This window comes from Dermatophagoides farinae, chromosome 1 (genome assembly GCF_024713945.1).
Source record: "Dermatophagoides farinae isolate YC_2012a chromosome 1, ASM2471394v1, whole genome shotgun sequence".
In the NCBI taxonomy this organism is placed as follows: domain Eukaryota; kingdom Metazoa; phylum Arthropoda; class Arachnida; order Sarcoptiformes; family Pyroglyphidae; genus Dermatophagoides; species Dermatophagoides farinae.
The window spans coordinates 7,102,786-7,127,596 of NC_134677.1; the positions used below are offsets into that span (position 1 = coordinate 7,102,786).

Here is a 24,811-nt window from a genome sequence, read left to right on the forward strand (position 1 = left end):
GATAAATAAAAAAAAAATTGTTGATTGTTATTATTGTCAATCGTCATCAATTTTCCACGAAATGATCATCTACCGTGTAAAGATACAATAATCATGAAAAATGCTTTCAAAGTGGCCGTTCTAGGATCTCCTAGGGTCGGAAAAACTACCATTATTGATGAGGCTATATATGGTAATCATTATCGATTAAAAAATCCATATGAGCCAACAAGTGAAGATATCTATTGTGCAATGGTTGAATATGATAAAAATTCTCGTGAAAAAATTTTCCTTTACGATTATGGTGGAATGGTATTTAAATGTTTCATGATAGTTGAAATTGATTTTTTTTTTTGATTTAACTCTCATAGGAAACATTAAATATCGATGCAATCAAAATGTGCCTTTCATTTTGCGATGTAAGTTGTAATTTATTTTGATTTTTAAGATTATCAATAAAATTCGAATGGTTCACAGGCCTTTTTGGTAGTTTTTTCCATCAATGATAAAGAATCTTTTATGATGGCTGTTCAGATTAAAAAGAATATCGAAAAACTAAAGGATAAAAAAGATGTAAGTGAAATTCCAATTGTTAGCCTATGTATTGATTAGTTAACGTTCTATCTTTTATCCATATAGATACCAATAGTATTGGTTGCCAACAAAATGGACAAAATAAATGAAGCTGTTATAAATCTAGAGGAAATCCGCAAATGGGTGGCACAAGAAAAGGTTAAATTTATCGAAGTATCAGCAACTGATCGAAAAAGCATATCCGAATGTTTTATTTATCTAGCATCAAACATAATTTTTTTATCAAAACCATCATTTTCGCGTAAATCAAAAACGGGTAGTCTTCAATTGGAATTATAAATTATTAATGAAAAAAAACAACAGTATTTTATGTAAATTTATTATTGAATGATAAATAAAATGGCGAAAATTTTAATAAATATTAATTTGGATATATATTAAGTTCGAGGAAAAAGACAAGGCCGCATATAAGAAAAATTTCCATTTCATAATTAGATGAAAAATTACCAGAATTCATCATGAGAATTGATTCATTATTATGTTAGATAGGATTAATAGCCACCATGCCCGTAACCACCGTGCTCTTCATATCCACCATGGTAAACCGGATACGGGATGTAATGAGTCTTTTTCTTTTTACAATCGTTCATCATGATAATGTCGCCTTTTTTCTTGCCACCACCTTTGTAGATCAATTTTGGCCCACAACCATGTTCGCCACCAATGATTATCGTATCATCGTTTTTCTCACTGCCACCAAAAGCTATATCAAAATGAGCGATGATGAACAGGGCAATAATGGCTGCCAAAGAAAATAATCTTGAATAGTACATGGTCAATTGAATTAAAGGGTTTGAGCTTTGAAATAAAAACGATTTTTATGATGAACAAATCACTAGCACTGGTCACTGTAATAGTTTGTTCGAAATTGTTTGAACAACTGATGGAACAAAAAAATCCAAACCTCACCGTTTTTATAGTAAAACTTTGAACCTCTAATTTAACACCAGACATTGATCATGAGAGATGAAAGGTTTAAAGAGAAGTCTCACTTGAATGATTTGCCATTACATTCGATAGTGTATGATGAAAGTGATTGCCACAATCACCGCCATGATTTTCGGATAACTTGATTGGATTTTAATCTTTATCATTTTTGAATCCATTTTATCATGAAATTATTCTCAACGTTTTACGGACAAACGAAACGGAAATTAAAAATTACAACATAAACATGCATTTTAAATCTATGATAATAGTTTTTGCTCAATTATCGGTATCATAAACCTGGACTGTATAAAGATGTGGGTGTCATAATTGCTTTGAAAATAAACAATGATTGATGTGGGTGTCATTGTTCTAATTAATCACTTAATAACGTTATTTAGATCAGGTGCATAATATACTTGAAAGTAAATTTCAATATTTTAACTCTATGTCAAACCGGTGTTTTCAATGAAGTAAAACGAAAGTAAAAGTTGACCGCTAATTTTGCTTCTTAACCGGTGATAACCCGAAACAAAATTATTCAAAGTCTTTTTACATCGTTGTTGTTCGCTCAAATGGATTTAATTGTCTTTCGTATCAACGTTCTAGTGAACCGCAAAGTTTACTGTATATTTTTTCTTCCCGTTGTACATTGGTTGGATAATCAACAAAAGTTCATAAGCTTGAGAAAAATCGAAGCTAATAAATGGTAATTATACACTTTATACCAACGAAACTGACTAATAACTATTGATCGGATATTTTGACAAACTTGATCCAATCAATGAGGTCAAAATGTGGTTTACAAAAAAAAAAACAAATCTCCATTTCTTGGTGTCTCTGAAGGGCAAATTTATCTTGTAAACTTTTTCCTCCTATATCTATCATTTTGGTTCCGCATTCAAAATCACATGTCATTGTTGCCTTCGAGTTAAGGATTGTTTCAAATCGATGAATGTGCCAAAGAAACATGAAAAATCCGCATCATTTTTGTTGAAAAAAAATTATTTCATAACAAGAATCAAGGAAGTGTCTATGGATCTGAAAGTTTCTATTTATAATAAACTTCTTCGTGTAGCAAAACTATAGTTTACATAAAGCCAACACCCAATTGTTGGACGAATAATTGGTAGTGGTGTGCTACCATTTGGGACATTCCATATAACAGTCTTTGGGTTTGTTGTTGTTAGCCACATATGTTTCTATTTAATCGTATAACTTATCATCTTTGTTTTAACGATTAGAAAATAACTATACTTTCCAATGCCTGCAGCCGCATACCATTCACATGTAGCTATCACAAGTGAATCAGATTCTCATGATGTATCGACCAATAATTTTATGTGTTCTTTTCTTAGCATTTTCATCGATTTATACCAAGGTATAACTTTCAAATTTTTTCTGAATTCTAATGATTTTATTATTAATTCTCATCTAGGCATATGAAGTAAATGTAACCGATAAAGTTACATTCACTATAGCTATCGGTAATGAAACTGCCGGTAAAATTGTTCTTGGTTTATTTGGAGAATTAGCACCTAAAACAGTAGAAAATTTCGTCACATTGGCTTCTGAAGATGGTTATCAAAGCAAATCTTATAATGGAAGTTTATTTCATCGTATTATAGCCAATTTTATGATTCAAGGAGGCGATATAACTAGTGAAGATGGAAGCGGATCGATATCGATTTATGGTGAATATTTTGATGATGAAAATTTCGTTCTCAATCATGGCCAACCTGGCCTGATCAGTATGGCCAATGCAGGAAAAAACACAAATGGTTGTCAATTTTTCATCACATTAGTACCAACACCATGGTTGGATGGACATCATACCGTGTTCGGCAAAGTTCTTGATGGAATGGATCTTATTTTTCGAATCGGTAGTCTACCAACCGATTCCAATGATCGTCCCGTTCAAGACATTCGAATAATTGATACAAAAACAGAAAAAGTAAATGTACAGACTACACTTGAATAGTTGTATTTTTTTATTTTAATTTGTTAAAAAAATATATCATTATTCATTATTCATTAATTTAAAAAATTGGATAATTCCTAATTTGTTTTATATTTTTTTTGTGCTCGATAAATAAATACACATTTCTTTATGTGCGTAAAAAATTTGCACACAATGAATTGTCTTTAGAAGAACGACAATTATTATTAATAATAATAATAATATATAAATAGCCATTATGATTTTATGAAGATAGAGAATTTGTTTGGGTTCGATTGACAATATCATCGGCGATCACTCGTTTTGTATTGCCTGCTAGTTCATCAACACTTTTTACAGTTTTGTGCGCTAAATCTTGAACTTCTTCGTTGATTTTTCCAATAACCAATTCCATGGCTTGTCGGCCCTAGTAAAAAAAGGAAAATTTCATTATTAAAAAAAATCAATATTTTCATCTAATAATAAATCATACTTTGGCGGCATTTCTCATTATATCTTTATGAACAAAATCTTCTAGATAGCTACTTAAAGGAATACCATGAACTTCGACTACAGTTTCTTGAGTCATTAACGTTTTGTTCGGGTTGGACGGATGAGGTTTGTACGTTAGTTGTTCAATAATGGACAGTTCGTTACAAAATGAAATCTTTATTATGGTAAAAAGAATGTCAATAAAATATTCAATATATGAGAAATGAATAAACTTACATTTTTTGATTTTAATGTAAAATTTTTTGCCCGTGGATCAAGCTCAGAATATTCACTGGCATATGTTTTACTACGACCAAGTAATTTTTCAGCCCAACCTGGAAGGCCCCATTTACAGCTTATTAATCGATGTGTATGCATCACAGATGTTTGTGGACAAACTGATCGATCAAGAATATCAATTCCAATCACTGAAGGATTTAAAGGATTAGGATATTTTCTCCATACTGCCTGTACGACCGTATCCCATTGATGTCTGTAATCAACGTAAAGATCAAAAAAAAACCGGTAAAAAACAAAAAAAAATTTAACTTACTCAAAAATATGTTCACTAGTCCAGATACGCATTTTGTGCTCTAGATTTTAATTTCAACAAATAATAATAAATGAATATAAATTCCGTAAAAAAAATAATTTTTCGAACCTTTTAAATTTACAAGAGATGAATATTATATTGTGAAAATACTAAATGATGTGATGAGAAGGTGATGAACAAATTAAAATAATAGGGAATCAGCGAGTGCAATCGTGCTTTATCTTTTTGATGATCACGCATTGAATGGTTGCATAAGATCGAAATAAGATTTTTTTTTATCTAATCTACCAGGATTGTGATGTCAAAAATGTGGAAAAAATAATTTGGCTCGCGTTGTTTTACATTTCTCTCCTTCTTCAATGAACGTAGCAAATCAAGTACATTTGTGACCTTAAAAATGCACTCCTTTTTATATAAAAAAAAATTATGCAATGTGACAGCCAATAACAATCAGAAATGATGAGCGAAACTATCGATAGACTATCGATTCTGTAAAACATATTTGGAATTCGTTCGGGATTAATTCTCATGTCAAAAAATTTTTCATGATGTTTTCCTTACAATTGATGGCCTTCAGCATCGATATTGGTTTGCCTTTGTTTATCCGACGATCTGATTTCAACAATGAAACCATCAATAGTGATTTCCAATTAAATTCATCTACAGTTTTCTATGGTTTGAATCAATTTTCACGACTAAATGATTGTCTCTTGAAATATGCTGAGTCTAAAGGTAATCGAATTAAAATCAAATGGCATTCAAAGGGCAAAGTATTGCTGATTATTCTTTGTCAGGAAGAATATTTACTACGCGAAAAACATCTTGACCGTTTTCTAGTCCTAATTATAAATGCTATTCAGATGACATGTGGACCTGATGTATTTTTTATCGAAGATTTTGACAAACAAAAACGTGATCTCAAATTTGCTCATCATCTATTAGATTGCTTAGTAAATCTCTTTGTATCAACCAATGTTGATAGAATCAATGTGATAGCTCATTCAGTTAATTATGAACCGATTGATCGATCAAAATCGATCAATTCATTTTTGTCTTTTCTTAATCGACTAGAATCGATACAATATTGGGCTCTATTTGTTCAAGAAAAATTAACATTTGCTAGTAAAGAATGGTGGTCAACACTAGTTTCCGATCATCATACTTATTCTTGTTTAATCTGTTATCTGATTAACTCTTTTACCGATACGGTATTAGAAAAAGGAATGGAAAAAATTACCATTTTTCTCCCCTATGAAAATAATGTTATTCCACAAAATTTGACAATCATTCCATTGGCAAAACATCTACGTGTTTGTTTAATTAGTTCCAAAAATTCTAACCTTAATTATCTAACATCAGAAATTCCGGCCATCAATGACTCAACAGAACCATCATCTATTCTCAATTCATCATCGTTATTGAATGGCGATAATGATAAAGCAATTTCAGCATTCATCATATTCAACACTAAACATCGAATTCATTCTATATATAATCCTACAATAGTACAAAATTATCTAGATGAAATAATTGTATTTTGTAATTGTGATTTTAATTCTGAAAATGAACAAGATTCTATCATTGCTAACGACCATTTAATTATGTGCAAGATCAGCAATAAACATTTTATTCTATGTACTTTATTCACATCAATCAATCAACAACAATTATCATTGCAAAAATTGAAAAAATTAACAAAAAATTTAGCCTTTAATCTTTTGAATTTGAATAAAAATAAATCAATTTGGCCATGAAATTTTTTTTTTTTTTTTGAATAAAATATTTTTCCACCACTAGATGTCATTACAAGAACGAAATTTACAAACTGTTGCGCATTCAAAAAGAAATGTGTTTTTTTTACGAGTTTTTTTCATTTGATTTTCAAATAATGAAATGACAAAAAAAAATCGTGGTTGAAGTTTTTTTTCTATATTCTTGAAATTTTTTTTTTTAGTTGCTAAAGCAGGTGTACGACTGAAAAAAAAATTCATTGCTATATAATGTAATGACAGATAACATTGGTAATTAATGACTAAAGAGAAAGAAGAAAAAAAATGATGACCAGTGTACCATCAATTATGGATTGGTAGTATCTAATGATGATGATGATGATAATGATAATCATCATCATCAAAAACCATTCGCGTGTCATCGAAATTCGAACCTAAAATGATGATGACATTGGCATTTTTTAAATTATTAGCTAAACACTATCAAGCTTGAATCAATCGAATACCAATTGGATTGATCCAACAATAAAAAAAATGAATACACGTGTTAATTTGATTGTTGTTCATTGTCGTTGATGATTATGATGATGAGCAGCTTGTCAATGTCTTATATTCACAGTTAGTCAAACAGTTTTTCCAGCCCAATGATCATACCTAGATAGAATCACTATTATTTTATAATCATTATTATCATCATCAAAATTAACTTTAAACTTTCCATATGTTCCATGAACGGTTCATCATCATCATCATCATAACCAACGGTATATTTGCATGTAGCAAGCGTATTTTGTCCATATGTCTTGAATTATTGAAGTAAAAAAAAAATTAATAAAAATAAGATAACCACCTACTAACATGTTGCTGCTACTATGGTAACATGATAATTTGATAGTCATTGAGGTGATCATCAGCATCATCATGGCCAAAGACCATAGTTTTTCTTTGGTACGGTTTTACAAACTATCCATCCAGTCAACCAGACACCCCTAGACATAAACCTGTTTGATCAAGCGTTCAATCATGGTGATGATAATGATGATGGTAATGATTTTGAGAAAATCACACATTCATGAGTGTTTTTTTTTCTTTGGTGAAGAATCACCAATTTTCGGTTCATGATAATGAACCATGAATATTTCGTATCTTTTTTTTCAAGGCATATGCCGTCAATTAAGAACACATCAAACACACATTTGGCGGCCGATTACATTTGATCCTGAAACATTTGCTGTATGTCTGAAGATTTTTTTTTTGTTGAATATTTACCGACTGCGTCAACATCTCGATCAATCGATGTGATCAGACCAAAAAAAAGAGAGGGGAAAAAATTATCGGCTAAACCAAATAATCAGGACTAACGAAGCAATCAAAAAAAAAAAATCTGTTTGATGATGATTTTGACCTAACCAAACCTTATCGCTGACCGACAGGCGATTAAACGGAAAAAGCTTTAATATATAATAATATGAATTGGTTACCTTTTCGATTTTATATGATCAATATATCATGAATGAAGCGAATTCGATTTGAGGAAATGAGAGGGGGGAAATCATTCATAATAATCAAAAGATGACGAGTGCAGCAGCTTGCTTGTTTTCTGGATCATCATTATTCCCAATGAAATGGCTCGTGTCGCTAACCTTTATGGTTTATTCTTTGGATTTGATGTGCATGTGTATGTTGTTGATTAAACTAAGGCTAGGTCCTTCTGGTTTGTTTAGCAAAAAAAAAAATCCATAGAGTACACACACACACACACATAAACACGCAGAGAATAGGATATGATTGGATGTGGATAAGCATTTTGGAACCTAATGAACGTCCATACTATTCAAACACCATAGAGGCAAATCATGATGAAAGAAAAGAAAACGGACACTAAAAATTTTTGGGTGCAACAATTACACATTATAAAAAAAACTCCACGGTAAATATAATAATAATAATAATAACGAGGAAGAAATGAAATATGCAACAGCAACAGCAGGCAGGTGCGGTCCAAATTTTGAACCATTTTGAATATTATATTTAGTGAATAACCTAACAAACACTCGCTTATGGCCCGTGTTCGCTCTTATGAATATAATACATATGACCGACAACGTTTGTTTTCTATTGATGGCACGCGACTGTTGATGATGATGGCCAACAGCATTTGCAGTTTTGAGTTCTTATTAGTATATCCATTATCATCATCATGTGTGCACGCGTTAAATTTTTCTTTTTTTTTTTTTTGGTTGTTGTTATTGGTTTGTTGTTGTGTTCACCTTTCACCATTTGGTTTGGTACACGACAACCGCCATCAGCCGTCAATAGCAGCAGGTTCTCGATTCGGTTATATCTGAGCATAAAGCAAAAAGAAAATGAGAGAGAGAGAGGTCATACCAGTTTCGAAAAAATCAAACAACAACAACAACAATAATAATAATAACGAAAAATTTTCTTCGCTATATCCATACAATCTGGATCAATAAAGTCATACTAACTAATGGAACTCTAGATTTCGCTTTCATTTTTGCAAGCAAACATAATTGTCCATCATCATCATCATCATCATCAATGATCAGACATGAATTTAGCTAAAATGTCGGTTACAATTTTTTTTCCACCCATAGCGATTTTCGATAAATGTGAAACTCATTTATAGAAACTACTAAATATATCATATTCAACATTTAAAATCTAAATCACTTACACTGACCATATCTTTCAAATCAGACTGTCAGACAAACAAAAAAAAAATAGAAAAAACAACGGATTGGATGACATCATTGGATCATGACTATGACCATGGTATCGCGCGTATGGTCTTTTTTCAAACTTTTCATATCCATCCGTCCATGTTTCATTTCAGATCGTGACCGAGGCACGCGTCCATTTTTTTTCCTCTTCTTTCCTTCTTCTAAAAACATCTGCCTTTGACACGTGCAATATGTGTGACCCTTAGGGTCATTGTTTGACCTGAAATGAAATGAACGAAATCGTAAGGAAATGGACGACCCAATATGTGACCGGACTGATACAGACGACGATATACAGGCACACATAGATATATAGCTAAAATGTCTAATGTGTGTAATGGAAATTTAAGGGTTTTTTTCTGAACTTTTTTGCTTCTTACATTATCCAGTGGCAATAACATTAGTCCATTTATTTCTGGTTCTTGTTTTATCGGTTGACTTTTGACTTGAATGGTCACTTGTTCCATATGTATCCGGTTGAAAGTTTCTAATTTCAGTCTGTCGGCCTATTATGATGATACTATTTTCATTTCTAAATTCATTTTTGCTGATTCTGCTAACAAAAACAAAGAACTTTATCAGACAAATGTCAAGTAATGCACCTTCAAACGAACATAGTATAACCAAAACAAAAAGAAAAGAAAAAATCTAACCGACATTGAACCAAACTTAACCAGCCGATGAATGTATACGATTTGTTTGATCTGGTTGAATGGCCATATATTTGCCGTTGGTCGGTGTAGCACACGAATCATATTTAATTCACACGCAACATTATGATGAAAGTTCCTTTCATTGGTATATGCGTGTGTGTGTGTGTGTGTCATCATTCCTAACGGTTTATAACGGTTTTCTCTCTGTTCTCGATTTAGTCAACCAATTGAATATGTTTAACATCACACACATGATTCACACGGTCCAAATTTTTTTCCCACCAATCCAAATAACAATCAAAAATTAAAACTAGGAATCTGGGAACTGGTGTGTGCTGGTAATCCAAAAAAAAAATGATCCAAATGGTTTGAATAAAAATGTTAATGATTCAATACGACGCATTGCTCTTGTTCAATTCAATTCAGGTCGATTTGTATGCGCCTGTTGAATTAATGGTTTCACACACTCACACACACACACACTGGAACTAATTCAATGTTTCATCTATAAATTTCACACACACACACACACACACACAATCATAAACACACTGCTGGTGCTGGTCATTATGTTTCACATACGAAAGAATATTAAAAAAAACAAGAATCCCATTAAATTCCAAACACAATCCAGGCAAGGACAATTCCCACACCCTATCATAAAGTTATATGGATATAATATTTCACACACAATCATTATTTGGAACAATTTGCCAATGAACATTTTCAGACAATTTTCACATCCAATCACCATATGGACATCATTATTATCATCATCATCATGGATCATCTTTTTTTTCTTTTTTGTTGCATGAATAAATTAAAAACATCAGTTATATAGTTTATATATGGTTTTTTTCTCATTGAACTCTGAATTCAAATTAATTTGGACCAATCACACCTGGTGATATTGTTGGAATTTTCACTTTCATCATTTATATATGAACATTATGATTATTTTTTTTCAAATAAATCAATGAATGTATTAGGATCAACGGCCGCAAATATGTTGCACGCTTTTTTTCTCTCTTTCTCTTGACAAGTCATATACTTACATTGGGAAAAAAAACCTGCCCTGGTTTTTTTTGGCACCGTTCACCTGGCCAAGTTCGCATGTGATCCAATCGAATAGAGCAGAAAAAAATATATAAATCGATAAAGTTGAATAAATGAAAATAATATGAACGCGTGCAAAATGTCTGTCGATTTTTTTTCTGTTTTGTTTTCAAATCATGAATAAAGCATTTATATAAAGGTATATAAGGTAAAAATCAGCACGTGCCCAATTCAGTCTTATTATTATTATTATTTTTATTGAAAGACAGTGAATGTTTTCATTAATACAGAGACAGAGAGAAAGGAAACACACATGGCTAAAACGGGACATTTTCATATCCCGGATACCTGTAGACTATTTTTCGTTTGTTTGTTTCTTTCATTATTCTTATTGAAACAAATCGAACATATGGAACGATGGAACACAAGGTGTTTTTCACAAATATATTTTTTTTTTATAAATGTACGTAGGTAATTTCAAACAAAAAAAAATTGGGGAACCACCCCTCCTTCAACTTGTGAACCAAAGAGTGGTGATGATTCATTCATTCTTATATTGAACATATGACTTGTGAAGCAGGTAAAAAAAAGAATGTTATCCTGATATGGTTGAGACCTAGGCTAAATATTGTTTTTATTCACTGTGTGTGTGTGTGTATGTATGAATTTTTCATTTCAGACACAGTTGTCTTGAGGCCATACATGCCACATGGCAAGTGTCTTAAAGCGGTACGTGTTTTTGGCACGCGTGCAGCTGCTTGGCTAGCTCTGCTATAGTTTGGTGAATGAATGGCCAATTTACTATTATCTGAATGTATATTTTTTTGACCGAGAAAAAACGATAGACTTTGTGTGGCACGAGCGCTGCACACATGTGACGCGAAATTTTTCTTTTTCTTTTTTCATCTTCGATGATCTGGCTGATTTCTCTTTAGGGTTGTTGTTGTTGTTGTTTTTTGGATGGCTTTTTTGGAATGAAATCTGTTGATTGTGGATTTTGTTTTTGTGTGTGTGTGTGTCTTGAATAATGGTGTTTGTCGTATCTCCCGTTAATAGCTTTCATGATTGTATGAATGTAAGTGTGTGTATGCTATCGACATTTTTTTTCACAATTTATGCCTTCGGGTTTTTGCAAATAAACTACCACGACGACGAAAAGAGACGATTTATTCAAATAGCTAGTCAAATTGGCAAACAGATTGGCAGCAATGAGGTGCTTTCGACGGCCATTGGATGATGACGATGATGATGATGATGATGGTGATGATGATCATCATCGTGGCCATTCTTGGAACATAAGGGGCCAACAAAGAATGTATTTCGAACCACCTGTCACACAAAAATTGGCCTGGTCAAACAGAAAAAAAAATCTGCCAGGCTATTTTGTGGTGAAAAAAAATTTCTTTTTTTTTTGACTGATGATGATGACGATGATGATGATTGTACACTTGCCATTTGCTTTGGCGAAAATCTGATTTTTTTTCTTTCTTTTTTTTGATGTCCATTTTATAGCCTAAAACGAGAAAAAAATCTGGACATCACACAAGTGTTATTCATTGAATCAAATTTTTTTTTCTTTTACGAAAAATATTCATTATATGTGCACACGCACATAGTTTCACATTCAATTGATCGTCTTTGTCGATAATGAATTTTTTTTTGTATTTATTAAATAAAAATAACGAAGAAACCGACCGGATATTGTTCATTGTTTGTTGTTCCGGAATTTAAAAAGAATTGGCAAGTGTTTATCTCAATAATAATAATAACAAACAAACAAAAAAACAAACAAAACAAAGGATGTTTCATCTTAAATTGGTTACAATAACCGCTTGTTTTGTTTTATTAATTTTTCTAGGTTTGTTCAGTTTTCATTTGTGCTATTGTTGTTGTTGTTGATTTGCAAATTGATTTTTTCACGCTACTATGATTAGCTAATTGATTTTTTTGAAACGTGAAAGGCCAAAAAAAATCGATAGATTTTGGTTATTCGTTAATTCATTCTAAGCTAATGATGCTAAAAAAGGGTGTATTCATCAATACGTATTGGTCATTATATATGATGAAAATATATTTCAAAAACTAAAGAAAAAAACAAACAAACAAAAATTGTCATTTAAACCACCTGTTAGATCCATCCATGATGATGACGATGATGATGATGATGAGTTGATGGCAATCATTTCGGATCAGATTCATTAGTTACAATCATCATCATCATCATCAAACGTCTTAATTTAGTGTCGACAATTTAGTGCCAAAACAACAACAACGACCACGACATTGATGAAGATAATGATGACATCCAGAACTAAAAAAAAAACATGAAGCAATCTGCCATGATTGTAATTTTTTTTTCTTCTATTTTTCCTTCTTCTTGGTTTGTTCGTATGTTGGATGTGGAATGTTTGGGATTGAGCATTGAAAAATTACATCCCATCACCACCATCACCACACACACACACACACCGACATACTATTGCACTTGATTTTCGGAAAACTTTTTTTTTATTTTCTCATTCTGACCATCGTTTGAGCATTTGGTTTTTTTTATAACAAAAAAAATATATATATAAAAAACAATTTTCATCCTGAAAAACAAAACTACCCGATTGTTGAGGTCAACAACATATTACAACAACATTATGATCGAAAGAAAAAAAACATCCTGAAAACACACACACACACACACACACACATATCATCAAAGGAAATATGTCCGAGTTTGATGATGATGATGATGATGACGACGAGGATAATATATTAGTTCCTTGGAAAAAAGATCGCTACGATGCTATGCGTAGCAAGATTATAATAATAATAACAACAACAACGAAAACAAAAAAAATTCATTTGATTTTTGTTTGTTCTCGATCCGTCTAAGGATGAAATTTGTGTGTGTGGTGTGTGGTTTGGTTTGGTTTGATTTGGTGTTCAAGAGAATAAATGACCCGACCATAACATTTTCACAATGATCACAACAATATAATAGCACAGGTTAGAAAATGCGTTGTAATTTAAATGAATCAATCAATTTTCCATATATTCGCAGAACTCATTGGGAATATTCCCTTCCAATTTTTTTTCGAGTATAGTATTTTTTTATGAAAGTCTCACATAGGATTTCACTTTATTTTTTTTTTTTTGACCTCTTGTTCAACCTTCAGTGAAAAAAAAATTCTATAAAACAGGTGAACCACCACCACCACCACCTTCACCAGGTAAACATTGTGATTGAATTAAAAATCAACTTTTTTTTGGTTTATTTGACCATTTTTTTTCCTATGAACAATAATAAGAAAAGAAAAATGAATGAAATGGTTTTTTTTCCTAAATACAAAAGATTTGTGAAGAACACATTGAAAAAATTTTGAATTCACTTGAAACGAGAACAAAAAATTTTCTTTTTTTTACCTTCGTTCTTCATTCTGTCCTTTTTTTTTTTTGTTGGTGACCGAAAATATTATTATTATTATAAACCTGCTTCTGTCAATGACAAGTTGCAGCTCCAGTGGAATAAAGAAAGAAGGAGAAAAGAAAAAGAAAAGGGAAATGGATCCGGCCGTCTAATACAGGTCATATATATTTTTTTGTACGATATGTGTGTGTTTGTGTGAGAAAGGTAAAAATCAACAATGTAAAAAACCCAGTTCAAGCTACTGAAACTGAATTTTTAAGAAATTTTTTTTTTTTTTTTTGAAAGAATTGAAAAAGCCAGCTCAACTGTCACGGTCCCCAATATTTGGAACATTGATGATGATGGTGATGAAGGAAGACTATCCGATAAAAATTGGTGAGCAGGTGTGTCTAGGTGTATTGGGAGATTACATTTTAGCAATATATGGTTTATAAAGCAAAACAATATCGGGACTTTACTAAGATTTTTCCCTTTTTTTCACTGCTCCCCTTATCTTTTTAGCTATTACAGCTACTGAATAGTGACAATGAACGATTTTTTTTCTCTAGCTATACCGACGATATAGCTTCCTTCTGGACCGAGCCTTTTTCATGTAATTTCACACACACACACACAGAGAGACTACACAAAATGTATTCAATCATTTGACATGTAAGAATACACAAAAGATTTTTTTTTTAACCTGAACCTGAATTAAATAAGGACTTACAGGTTACTCACATTTAAATATAAACATTGAATCGACCGACAATTTAGCCAAGACTTCATTGTCAATTGATAATCATAGTTGATGAAAATGTTTGAAGAAAAAAAAACATTCCTATATATGGTCCAATGTCTCCTTTTTGTTCCTTTACCTGTGTATTTGGTTCGCAAACTTTTGACAAAAATTTGATTTTTTTTCTCTCTCTCTCTCTGTCTAATTGATCAACTTACTGTTGTTGTTATCGTGATTTATAAATGTACAAGTTTATCTAAAGAAAAAAAAGAACCAAGTCTTTTTCCGCTCTTTGGATCGAAATTCGGCCAGTGACCGAGACAGTGCGGTGTTCAGATCTTTATTCTTCGGTTTTTTTCTTTTCTGCACCTTACTAAAATCTTCGATAATATAGTACAACTTGTTTCATCCGGTGAAACAAGGATGGAACAAAGGGGACAGTACTACTATTGAATTGGTTTCAGTCAATTGGTTATTATTATTATTGAGTTACAATCAATATCAATTTTGACCACCGGAACTTGGTTGATTGGAGTATAAATCTGTTTTTTTTTCTTGAACAGTAACCACTATCTATTTAGAGTCAATAGCCGACACATATGAACAAAATGAGAATCTTTCTCTCATCATTGATGATCATCATCACTCACTTACTACCCCTATTTTGAAGGTTAAACGAGACCAACAAGACCCACACACACACACACACACACAGAGAGACACCAAAGCCCCAGAAAAAAAACACAACTGGCAATATTTCGTGAGTGATTCTTCCTGTCTGGTAATATGGTTTGTTTAGGAAAATAATATATAACAAGATGATGATGATGACCGTATGTGGTTTATAACATTTTTTTTTCTCTCTCTCTCTCTCTCTCTCTCTCTCTTGTCTCGTACACTTATAATCATCTAATTGAGATTTCGTATACCATATACACACACACACCAAACACAATTTACCAATTCAATGATCATAGACTCGAACAAACATGAAAAAAAACGGAAATGATCAGATTAACTAACTGGCTCAATAATGGTGATGATTTGATGATGACGATGATGGTGATGAGCTGCCATTTGCACATGATATTTTTTTTTTTTACCTGCAACGGATTTGGGTTTGGTCTATTATATTTGTATATATTCACAACTATAGTAACAACATGAACAACAACAACAACAACAATTATTATTATTTGAGGGAAATTAGATTTTTTTTTCTCATTCTTCTTATTTTTTTTTATTGAGATTGTATATATGGTCAGGAAAGAAAAACGATTATTATAATAAGAATCCAATAACAATAACAGTGACATTTGGATGTTTGAAAAAAAAATTTTCGATGGATGCATACTTTGAATATTTTTTTTATTATTATTATTTCATTGACAATGAAAAAAAAAAAATTCGAACCATTATTGACACTGTTCGTTGGAATGTCGTTTTTATTAGTGTTCCATTATCACAATGTTGGAAGGCTGCTAACATTGTGACATTCCATTGAGCTGTTGCTGCTGCTACTGCTATTGGTGTATCGTATTATCGTTGATGAAATTTTAAAACCTTCATAGTTAGTGTGTTCTACTCTCCATCTTTAAATTGTTTTTTTTTCCATCATCATCATCATCTTTTGGTGTTTGGCCAATTCAATTGTGTTATGATTGTAAATACAAATTTTTTTTTTCACTTGAAAAAAAGCAGGTAGCAAATGATTTTTAGGTCCGTTGAAATTTTATGTGCATTGTTGAACTTTGTCTTTTGTAAATTTTTTTTTTAAGACAGTGTTTGGTATGCAGGTATTACATGTGACAGATTTTTAAGAGATGAGGAGGATACACAAACACACACACACACACACACACACACACATCTGACATCATCATATGAAATGGAATTTGAAGGCAAGTGTCGTACAAGCCAAACGAAAAAAAAACGATCCAACTATGAAGAAACAACACAAAAGATATTGTCAAGACAATGGATGAGAAATCGTTTCATATCATTTGTACTGGATATTTATGCATACCAAACACCCAGTAGCCACCAGTAGTTTCAGTGATCGAAGTAATTTTTTTTTTTTTTTTTAGTTTCGGGATAAAAAAACCAGCAGGAGAGATTTTTTTTTTCTTTTTCGTTTTCTTTTACATTCATTGAGATCAACCGATGATATTATTGCGCGACAGGTTGTGTACACGTTATGGTGAATTATTCGTTATAATTTGGAAGGAGAAAATATAATGAAACCATATAAACCACATTAACCGACAAACTGATTTCATTCTTTTTCAATAATGACACATCTTGAATTTGAATAATTTTTTTTGTGTATAGTTCGAAAGTTCGAAGGCCTAGAAAAAAAACACCTTCGCTTTTTTAGTCCATTTTTGATTGATGATGATGATTAACAACGTATCACCCTGATGAAATGAAATCAGATGAAAACAAGTTGTTAACGATCATTTTTGGTCATAAAAAAAATCTTGGATCGTTGTTGGTTTGAATTACTATGAACTATCAACTGAATATATGGCCAAATATCTTTGATGGACGAAACAAAACAAAAAAAAAAAAAATCTAACCAATGATAAATTTCACACGATCCATAAAGTCACCTTCATGGATATACCACTGTTTCTATTTCTCTATCTTCTTCATATAATCGGCTTCATATAAATTTCCATTACTTTTTCATCATTTGATCGATTGATGATCTTGACAAAGTTTTTCTTTCATTTTTTTTTCTTTTTCTTCTTCATATGGAACATTGTTTGCACTCGATGTATTCATATTGGTTGTTGATGATGGTGGATGACCTTTATTCGACTTTAAATGTCACATATTTTTATTATTATTATTATTGGTCTTTTGATTTGGGTTTTTGTATACCTGAGGACGGTCAGGTCACCAGACAATAATCAGTTCAAAAAAAAAATAGAAACCATAGCTTTATTTCAACAGAAACAATATATTTGAATCTTCAATAATACTTGACAACGAACTGTGAACCCAATTGATAGAAATAACCGCCATTCTCATCATCAACATCGTCAATGGTCGATCGTCACCTTTTTTTGAAGATCTACGGCTAACCATTGTTGACATAAATTTGATTGAATACATCTCATCCTTTCTGGTATCCCATCATCTATCGAATTTGATTTTTTCGATTCATTCATTTTCTCTCTATATGATGATCATATTGTTTGATTTGAACGTACATCAATGGCTTCTTGGCTTTTTATCTTTCACTAAGGATGTTAATTTGCATTTAATTTTTTTTCTTGCTTGACTTTAACCATCACATCATTTTATATTCATATACACACACACACCATATGGCTATTGTTATTTAGTTCGTATCCCTTCGAGCCCATTTTCATATGAATTGAATTGAATTGAATTTTGGCATTGGTATTTTTTATTATGTATCGTCATCATCGATCCATTATTATTATTAACTTCCAGTATCCATCCCAGTATTTTGATCATCCATCTACTATCCATCCAAAAGTTGATCACCATCGATACGTTAGTAAATGTTCATTGTTATTCTAATCAAATCAAAGTAAAAAAAAATTCTGAAAGCGTTAAATAACAAAACCCGAACAATCCTTCTTCTCCTTATAACAATGAATAATAATAACTCAAACAAACAAAATAGATCAATCAATCAAAATCTGGTGCTGCTTCTTTTTTTCCTCAATTCATTTGACATTTATTTGACGTTTATTTGTCTCTTTTTTGTATTTATATTGATTTGATGATGACTTTTATTTGACCTATGATGATTATGATGATGAGCATCACGATCACGATTTCATTGGCAATGATAATCATAGATATTGCGATCATGGAAGATCAAATCGATTAGTGTCTATAGTTGAATTCATCTTCGGATCGGATGTTCCAGTTTTTTTTTCGTTATCTGAACTAGAGAAAAAATCTAAAAGCTAAGCAAAACAAGTGTTTTTGTCCAAGTGTCCTATGACCTCTGTTCTTTTTTTTCGTTTCTTTTTTTTCTAGCCTTTTAAACTTTGAATTGATTGAAAAATCTGTTGTTGAGCAATAGCAACAGGAAGATAGACTACACACATATCACAGAAAGAAAACTTGGTGAGGTCCCCAAGTTTTTATTTCTTATTCACTGCAGTAGTCCAGTCAATAAAGTTATTTGAAGAAAAGAAACTTTTTTCTTTTATTTCGATCAATCGGAATCTAGCAAAAAAAAGCGAAATCTAGCTCGTTTTTTTTGGGACTTTTCACTGTTTTCTGCCTTAGGGGACATGGTAGCGGTCGTTGTCTTCGTCACTGTCAATTCATCATCATAGTCTAACCAAACAAAAGCACCATCATGTTCCAAGACTCTTGATGCCTAATATCAATGCTTATAACCATAGATTTACTAAACATATGCTAACATGGTATGTATATTGTATTTGTCATTGTAATGTATAAGAACCATCCCTGTTCCCACCCATCCGATTGCATCCGATGTATCACCTGCGTTTATTATGTTGTTGATAATCGGACACAAATACAAATGTTGTACAGTGTGAATGTTTGTATGTGTGTGTAGTATGGTGGGCAGGCAGACACCTCTTGCATCGTGCTACGCTTGCTATTTTTTGACGAAAAGACTACAATTGTATCTGTGTGTGTGTCTCGTGGGACCAATAAATTCAGCGAATGCTAGTACCGTCCATTTCATTCACAAGTCTGACATCGACAATCATTCAACAAGCTGAGAGAGGTCACAATCCTGTTGATTATCGAATTTTATAATTCGTAATTTTTTTTCCACACAAAAACCAAACACGAGCCATATGTCATCATCGTTATTTTAGTAATCGAACATTCTATTCTTAATCGTTCAATAATTTAAGAAAAAAAAATGCCTAAAGCTTTTCTTCTCAAGAAAAAATCTTCAACCATTCTGAATGGACCAATTCGATCCATTTCACCAAAATTATTTTCACCATCATCATCATCTGGAATAGGATCACCACATTCATCTCATATGAGTACAGAATCAATGTCGCCACGAAATGATCAAGAAAATCATTTTGATCAATCATCATCGTTAGTTAAATATTCATCACCATTGAATGAGAATCAAGGTATGTAAAGAATATAAATTTTCTTATAGTTCGATGTAGTTACCTAAATTACCTTCAAATCATTAGGTCTAGATTTAAGCATTAAAAGCCTGCTAAAAGAATCGAATAGTTCATCATCAACATTCGTTTCGAGCTATCCGTACCCGGCAAAATTCGCTAAAATTGCCGATTTTTTACGCACGAATTTGAATGAATCATCCAATAAACAACAACAACAACAACAGCCGGTGCCTTTGGTCACACCCGTCAACACCCCAATCACTGAAGCTATTGATTATAGCGTGATTGATACAACTAAACCACAATCATCATTAAAACCAATCAACTATTCAAGAACGGAAGAAAAAGAATCTAATCATCATTATCAACGAATGCCACCATACAGTATTAATTGGAGTGAACATTTTTCTGTCAATCGTGTAATTGTTTCACCAAATAGCCAACGATCTGATGATTCTGGACGCGAAAGTATACATTCAGCTGATGATTTAGATATGAAAATTGATGTTGATAATAATAATTCTGATTCAAAAATCAACAACAATGGTCATAAAAAATCCGATCGTTATCATTGCCCTGATTGCAATAAAAGTTATTCCACACAAAGCGGTCTGGCTAAACATCAAGAATTTCTTTGTACAAGTCAAGTGAAAAAATCATTTAGCTGTAAACATTGCGAAAAAGTTTATGTATCATTAGGAGCATTGAAAATGCATATCCGTACACATACGTTACCATGTAAATGTAAACTTTGTGGCAAAGCATTCTCTCGTCCATGGTTATTACAAGGTATATATTTTAATTAATACTTTGTTTTATCAATCGAAACTAACTGTTTTTTTTTTTTTTGTTAAATTCATTCAATTAGGTCATATTCGTACACATACTGGAGAGAAACCATTTGCATGTCAATTTTGTAATCGTGCATTTGCCGATCGTTCTAATCTTCGGGCTCATCTTCAAACACATTCAGTGGTAAAAAAATATAGCTGCAAAACATGTAGCCGAACATTTTCTCGTATGTCATTATTATTGAAACATGAGGATAATGGTTGCAATGGTATTAATCGATCCGTCGTTCATCATCATCATCATCATCAATCGACAAATTCAAATCAAACCATGACAATGGTTCCAATTCAAGTTTGATTAGAAAAGAATGTTTTTTTTTCTACTATGTCAATAATCACCTAGTCTTTATCATTATCATTACCATCATCATCATAATCATGACATTTTTTTTATTACAAAAGAAAAAATTTGTATATATACTATTGACCTGTTGCACCATTATATATATTTTTTTTTATTATTATTCAGTTTTAATTAATTTCAATCTTCAAATGTTATAATAATGATTCAATAATGGATGAGTACGAACCAAGTCTAAACAAACAATTTAAACACAATTGAAAAAAAAAATTATTATAGTCATCAATGATGATTTTTTTTTCAAAAAAAAAAATAAATATCCACACTCGATCACACATTTTAATCATATCACACATCATGATCATCATGATTTACAAGCACTTTGTATTGTAATATCTCAAGAATTTTATTTTTATACAATACTTACTTATTTTTTTTTTTTACCTACTGACCGTGAATCACTTATGTGCCATAATAAATTTACTATTGATCCAATATATTTGGTGTAAATATACTTTGTCTAAATATAAATGTGACTAAGGTCCTCATTTATTTGGACCACATATATTCATCAATACAACCAGCACCTGTACTCAGTGATTCTCTTTTGTTGTTGTTGTTGTTGTTAAGGTCACGATCATCATCATCATCATAATGAAGCAAGGTCCAAGGTCTTTTAACAATAATTATGATGAATTTCAGTTTGATTCAATAATGATGACCATTATAATGATTGATTCAACATCTAAATTCGTTTTTCATTCAATGTTCGATAATCAAAACGTTTTTTTTGTGTTGTTGGTGACATTCATACAAAAAAATTCACAATCAATTTGTATATGAAGAGAGATGGAAAGTTCCGATGATATGTGTGACTATGTCAAAGACCATAGTGATGATAGTTGATTCGGTACTAGTTTTTTTTCTCTATTCATTTTTTTAAATGAACTAGGTTTTTTTTTGGCCATGGTGATTTGGTTTTTGTGCACCTGTCGACCACAGAAATTGCAATAACAACAGGAGAAGGACATGCATATATGGACAGATGGCCCAAAACACCATTTTGGCTAGCCCTGACCACCTTGTGTTATTCAGAATAGTAAGAAAAAAGCCGGACATGTTCTTTCGGCCGAGACCTTGTGTTGTGTGTGTGTGTATGTGTGTGTTTGTTCGTATGCGCGACAAACTAACCAAAGAAAAATAAATCTAATACCTTTAGGCCAAAGTCCAAAGGCAATCTCGACAAGTATTTTTTTTTTCATACCCTAATTCTTAAATAAAAAATGTGAAAATTCACAATGGCTTCTTCATTACCATTTCGAATCGATATATAAAAAGAGAAATATTCTGCGAAAAAAATATGGAAAAAAGTTTTTTTCTTCTTTCGACACACTTATTATCACACACACACATTTATACAACGTATATTTGAATATTCAACAAGTTTGAAATAACTTTTTTTTTCGTTATCACAAGTTAATGAATAATAAATTTATTGGAGCACAAATGATGAATATATATTACATTAATCGTCTAGTAAATCATCATATAACATATGTAATTGAATAAGTGTGTTAAAAAATACAGAAATCTTTTTCTTCTTCTGGATTATATATGATGATTATTATTATGATGATAATTACCATGTCGAAACTGAGCATACACTCACACATAATTCATGATCATCATCATCGATAATATTGTTGTTCATCCACAATCAAATACGGGCGAAGAAAATAAAAAGATTTCATAATACCCGATACAAAAATGTTCGGTTATTCGATCCGTATAACATTACTGTTAGATTTTTTTTCCTATTTGTATGTTCAAAGAAGATAAGAATGAAAAAAACGGACAACAACAACAACAACAACAAAATCTAGTTGAAACGAATGAATGAACGAATTAAAAAAACCGAACAAAAAAAATACGAAATCTTGTCACATTATTTGAATGATGATTATGATGATTATGTTTATTTGGTTCGATTCAAATTGGATCGTGTTTGGAACACACACACACACACAGGTATGAAGAAAATTTTTTTTTTGTCTGTGTGTGAATAAAATGAATAATTGAAAAACTTTTTCAAATCTTTTTTTTTATTTTTGGAAATCTTGTTCACGTTTGTCTACTTGCTAATCGTTATATACACACATACACTAGGACACCGGTTTTTTTCTGGTTATTAATCAAATTATTATTGTCACCCGAAAAAAAAGAAGAAACTCGAACAAAGTCGAATGAATGACATTGTGTGAATCCTAAAAACATGTATTGCGTTTAAGTATGTGTTGAAGAATAATAATAAAATAAAAAATAATTACTCAAAAACCTAATCAAGCAATGTAATCGTGTATAAAAAAAAGCAACGACAACGAGAACAAACATTTTGCATAATAATAATCGATCTTGGATTTTCAATTGATTTTTATTTTTTAAAATTTCTTTAAAATTGTTAACAACGAAAAAAAAAAATAGTTCACCCGTGTGTCCAGTGTGGTTGTTGTTGTTGTTGTTGTTGTTATTTTGGTCGTTGATAGCGGCACGAAAGAGACGGGACATTGATCGATCGATCAAGTGTTAGATCTACAGACAAATAAAGAAGAGAGAGAGAGAAAGACTCTCATCGATTGATTTCCATGAATAAATCGGAAGTTTGTTTTTTTTCATACATTTTCTATTCATTCATTCATTCAGCTACCGATTTTTTTTATTTGATCATTTTAAAATCAAATCAAATAATAATCACCAATTTTTTTTTCATTGTCAAATCGATGCAAATGCCATTCCATTGACACAGAAACACAATTCGTTCGATTAATTTTTTTTTTTTTTTGGATCATCAACAACATTATTGGTGCTGGTTGTTTGGTAGTCGATGGCGATCAATCGAATTCAAAAAAAAAATCAAACAATAACCAAACATAGGCCCAACAACAATTTGGAATGGCCAGAAAAAAAACCAATAACAAAAACGAATCAAGCCTCTTCGAATTTGAATTTAATTTTTTTTTTTACCAGAAAAAAAATTCAAATTTTTCATTACATTTAAGTTGAACAAAAAAAAACAGAAAGAAAAGAAAATTATCAAATAAAATTTTTTTTTCCTATTTATTATTACATCGTGTGCGATTTCATTGGAATGAAATCAAGACATTATCTGAGAAAAATTCGAGATGACTTGTCGGGATCCAAATAAATATATGAATATATATGACAAAGAAGAAATGATTATTGTATTAGACTGGAAATCATAACAACATCAAGGCCAATATCATTAGTGTCAATAATAAATTACTTTGGATACTTTTAGTTCCAATGAAAATTTCACCGTGTATACAATGTGTGTTTTTTTTCAAAAAAAAAAAACTATTCATATCCCATTTTGGTTCAAAGTATTTAATGTCGAACATCTTGTCTAATTGTAGGCATGTCTCGTAAATAACATTTTGGTTTTTTAAAGAAAAAAAATCCACGGATATTCAATATGATCATCATGAATCCTGTGAATTCAAATGTTTCAAAATCTTGTTAAAGTATTATTTCAACATTTGAATGGCAACTCTTTTTTTTATTATTTCTGGATGATGATGAAGTGGCCATTACATAAGATTTTTTTTTTATATATATTAACATTAACATTTTTTCTTTTCGTTATTATTGTTGTTGTCGATGATACCGGTACTTGTGAAACTATAATTTGTTGTCGATAATTTCTTTTGGAACATTTTAACCT

At 31.3% G+C, this 24,811-nt stretch overlaps 5 protein-coding genes across 5 annotated transcripts; 4 read left to right on the forward strand and 1 right to left on the reverse strand.

Moving 5' to 3' along the window:
* Positions 1 to 15: 15 nt before the first annotated feature.
* On the forward strand, positions 16 to 1,069 carry LOC124492497 (NF-kappa-B inhibitor-interacting Ras-like protein 1). Its single transcript, XM_047055413.2, has 4 exons — positions 16 to 291; positions 351 to 398; positions 457 to 552; positions 619 to 1,069. Exons 1-4 carry the CDS (start codon positions 94 to 96, stop codon positions 850 to 852), a joined length of 576 nt encoding a protein of 191 aa, XP_046911369.1. The 5' UTR covers positions 16 to 93; the 3' UTR covers positions 853 to 1,069.
* Positions 1,070 to 2,704: 1,635 nt separating this feature from the next.
* On the forward strand, positions 2,705 to 3,624 carry LOC124492495 (uncharacterized). Its single transcript, XM_047055410.2, has 2 exons — positions 2,705 to 2,881; positions 2,939 to 3,624. The coding sequence occupies exons 1-2, from the start codon at positions 2,819 to 2,821 to the stop codon at positions 3,479 to 3,481; spliced, it is 606 nt and encodes a 201-aa protein (XP_046911366.2). The 5' UTR covers positions 2,705 to 2,818; the 3' UTR covers positions 3,482 to 3,624.
* Positions 3,459 to 4,890, reverse strand: slmo (PRELI domain containing slowmo). Its single transcript, XM_047055404.2, has 5 exons — positions 4,593 to 4,890; positions 4,485 to 4,524; positions 4,169 to 4,424; positions 3,933 to 4,106; positions 3,459 to 3,866 (listed from the first exon to the last, which is right to left on the reverse strand). Exons 2-5 carry the CDS (start codon positions 4,514 to 4,516, stop codon positions 3,705 to 3,707), a joined length of 624 nt encoding a protein of 207 aa, XP_046911360.1. The 5' UTR covers positions 4,517 to 4,524; positions 4,593 to 4,890; the 3' UTR covers positions 3,459 to 3,704.
* A 16-nt stretch (positions 4,891 to 4,906) lies between these two features.
* On the forward strand, positions 4,907 to 6,240 carry LOC124492468 (uncharacterized). The gene has a single exon (XM_047055377.2). The coding sequence runs from the start codon at positions 5,030 to 5,032 to the stop codon at positions 6,236 to 6,238; it is 1,209 nt and encodes a 402-aa protein (XP_046911333.2). The 5' UTR covers positions 4,907 to 5,029; the 3' UTR covers positions 6,239 to 6,240.
* Positions 6,241 to 19,509: 13,269 nt separating this feature from the next.
* Positions 19,510 to 21,342, forward strand: LOC124492459 (uncharacterized). Its single transcript, XM_047055368.2, has 3 exons — positions 19,510 to 19,920; positions 19,987 to 20,709; positions 20,789 to 21,342. Exons 1-3 carry the CDS (start codon positions 19,695 to 19,697, stop codon positions 21,067 to 21,069), a joined length of 1,230 nt encoding a protein of 409 aa, XP_046911324.2. The 5' UTR covers positions 19,510 to 19,694; the 3' UTR covers positions 21,070 to 21,342.
* Positions 21,343 to 24,811: the final 3,469 nt, after the last annotated feature.

Bases quoted from the DNA above. Each gene is read 5' to 3' on its own strand.
- LOC124492495 (XM_047055410.2), top strand. From the start codon at position 2,819: ATGATGTATCGACCAATAATTTTATGTGTTCTTTTCTTAGCATTTTCA. The intron at 2,882-2,938 runs GTATAACTTTCA...ATTCTCATCTAG, and splicing joins TTTCATCGATTTATACCAAG to GCATATGAAGTAAATGTAAC.
- LOC124492497 (XM_047055413.2), top strand. From the start codon at position 94: ATGAAAAATGCTTTCAAAGTGGCCGTTCTAGGATCTCCTAGGGTCGGA. The intron at 399-456 runs GTAAGTTGTAAT...AATGGTTCACAG, and splicing joins TGTGCCTTTCATTTTGCGAT to GCCTTTTTGGTAGTTTTTTC. The intron at 553-618 runs GTAAGTGAAATT...TTATCCATATAG, and splicing joins AACTAAAGGATAAAAAAGAT to ATACCAATAGTATTGGTTGC.
- LOC124492468 (XM_047055377.2), top strand. From the start codon at position 5,030: ATGATGTTTTCCTTACAATTGATGGCCTTCAGCATCGATATTGGTTTG.
- LOC124492459 (XM_047055368.2), top strand. From the start codon at position 19,695: ATGCCTAAAGCTTTTCTTCTCAAGAAAAAATCTTCAACCATTCTGAAT. The intron at 19,921-19,986 runs GTATGTAAAGAA...TCAAATCATTAG, and splicing joins ACCATTGAATGAGAATCAAG to GTCTAGATTTAAGCATTAAA. The intron at 20,710-20,788 runs GTATATATTTTA...TCATTCAATTAG, and splicing joins TCGTCCATGGTTATTACAAG to GTCATATTCGTACACATACT.
- slmo (XM_047055404.2), bottom strand. From the start codon at position 4,516: ATGCGTATCTGGACTAGTGAACATATTTTTGA. The intron at 4,425-4,484 runs GTAAGTTAAATT...CGTTGATTACAG, and splicing joins ACTAGTGAACATATTTTTGA to ACATCAATGGGATACGGTCG. The intron at 4,107-4,168 runs GTAAGTTTATTC...ACCATAATAAAG, and splicing joins TTACATTAAAATCAAAAAAT to ATTTCATTTTGTAACGAACT.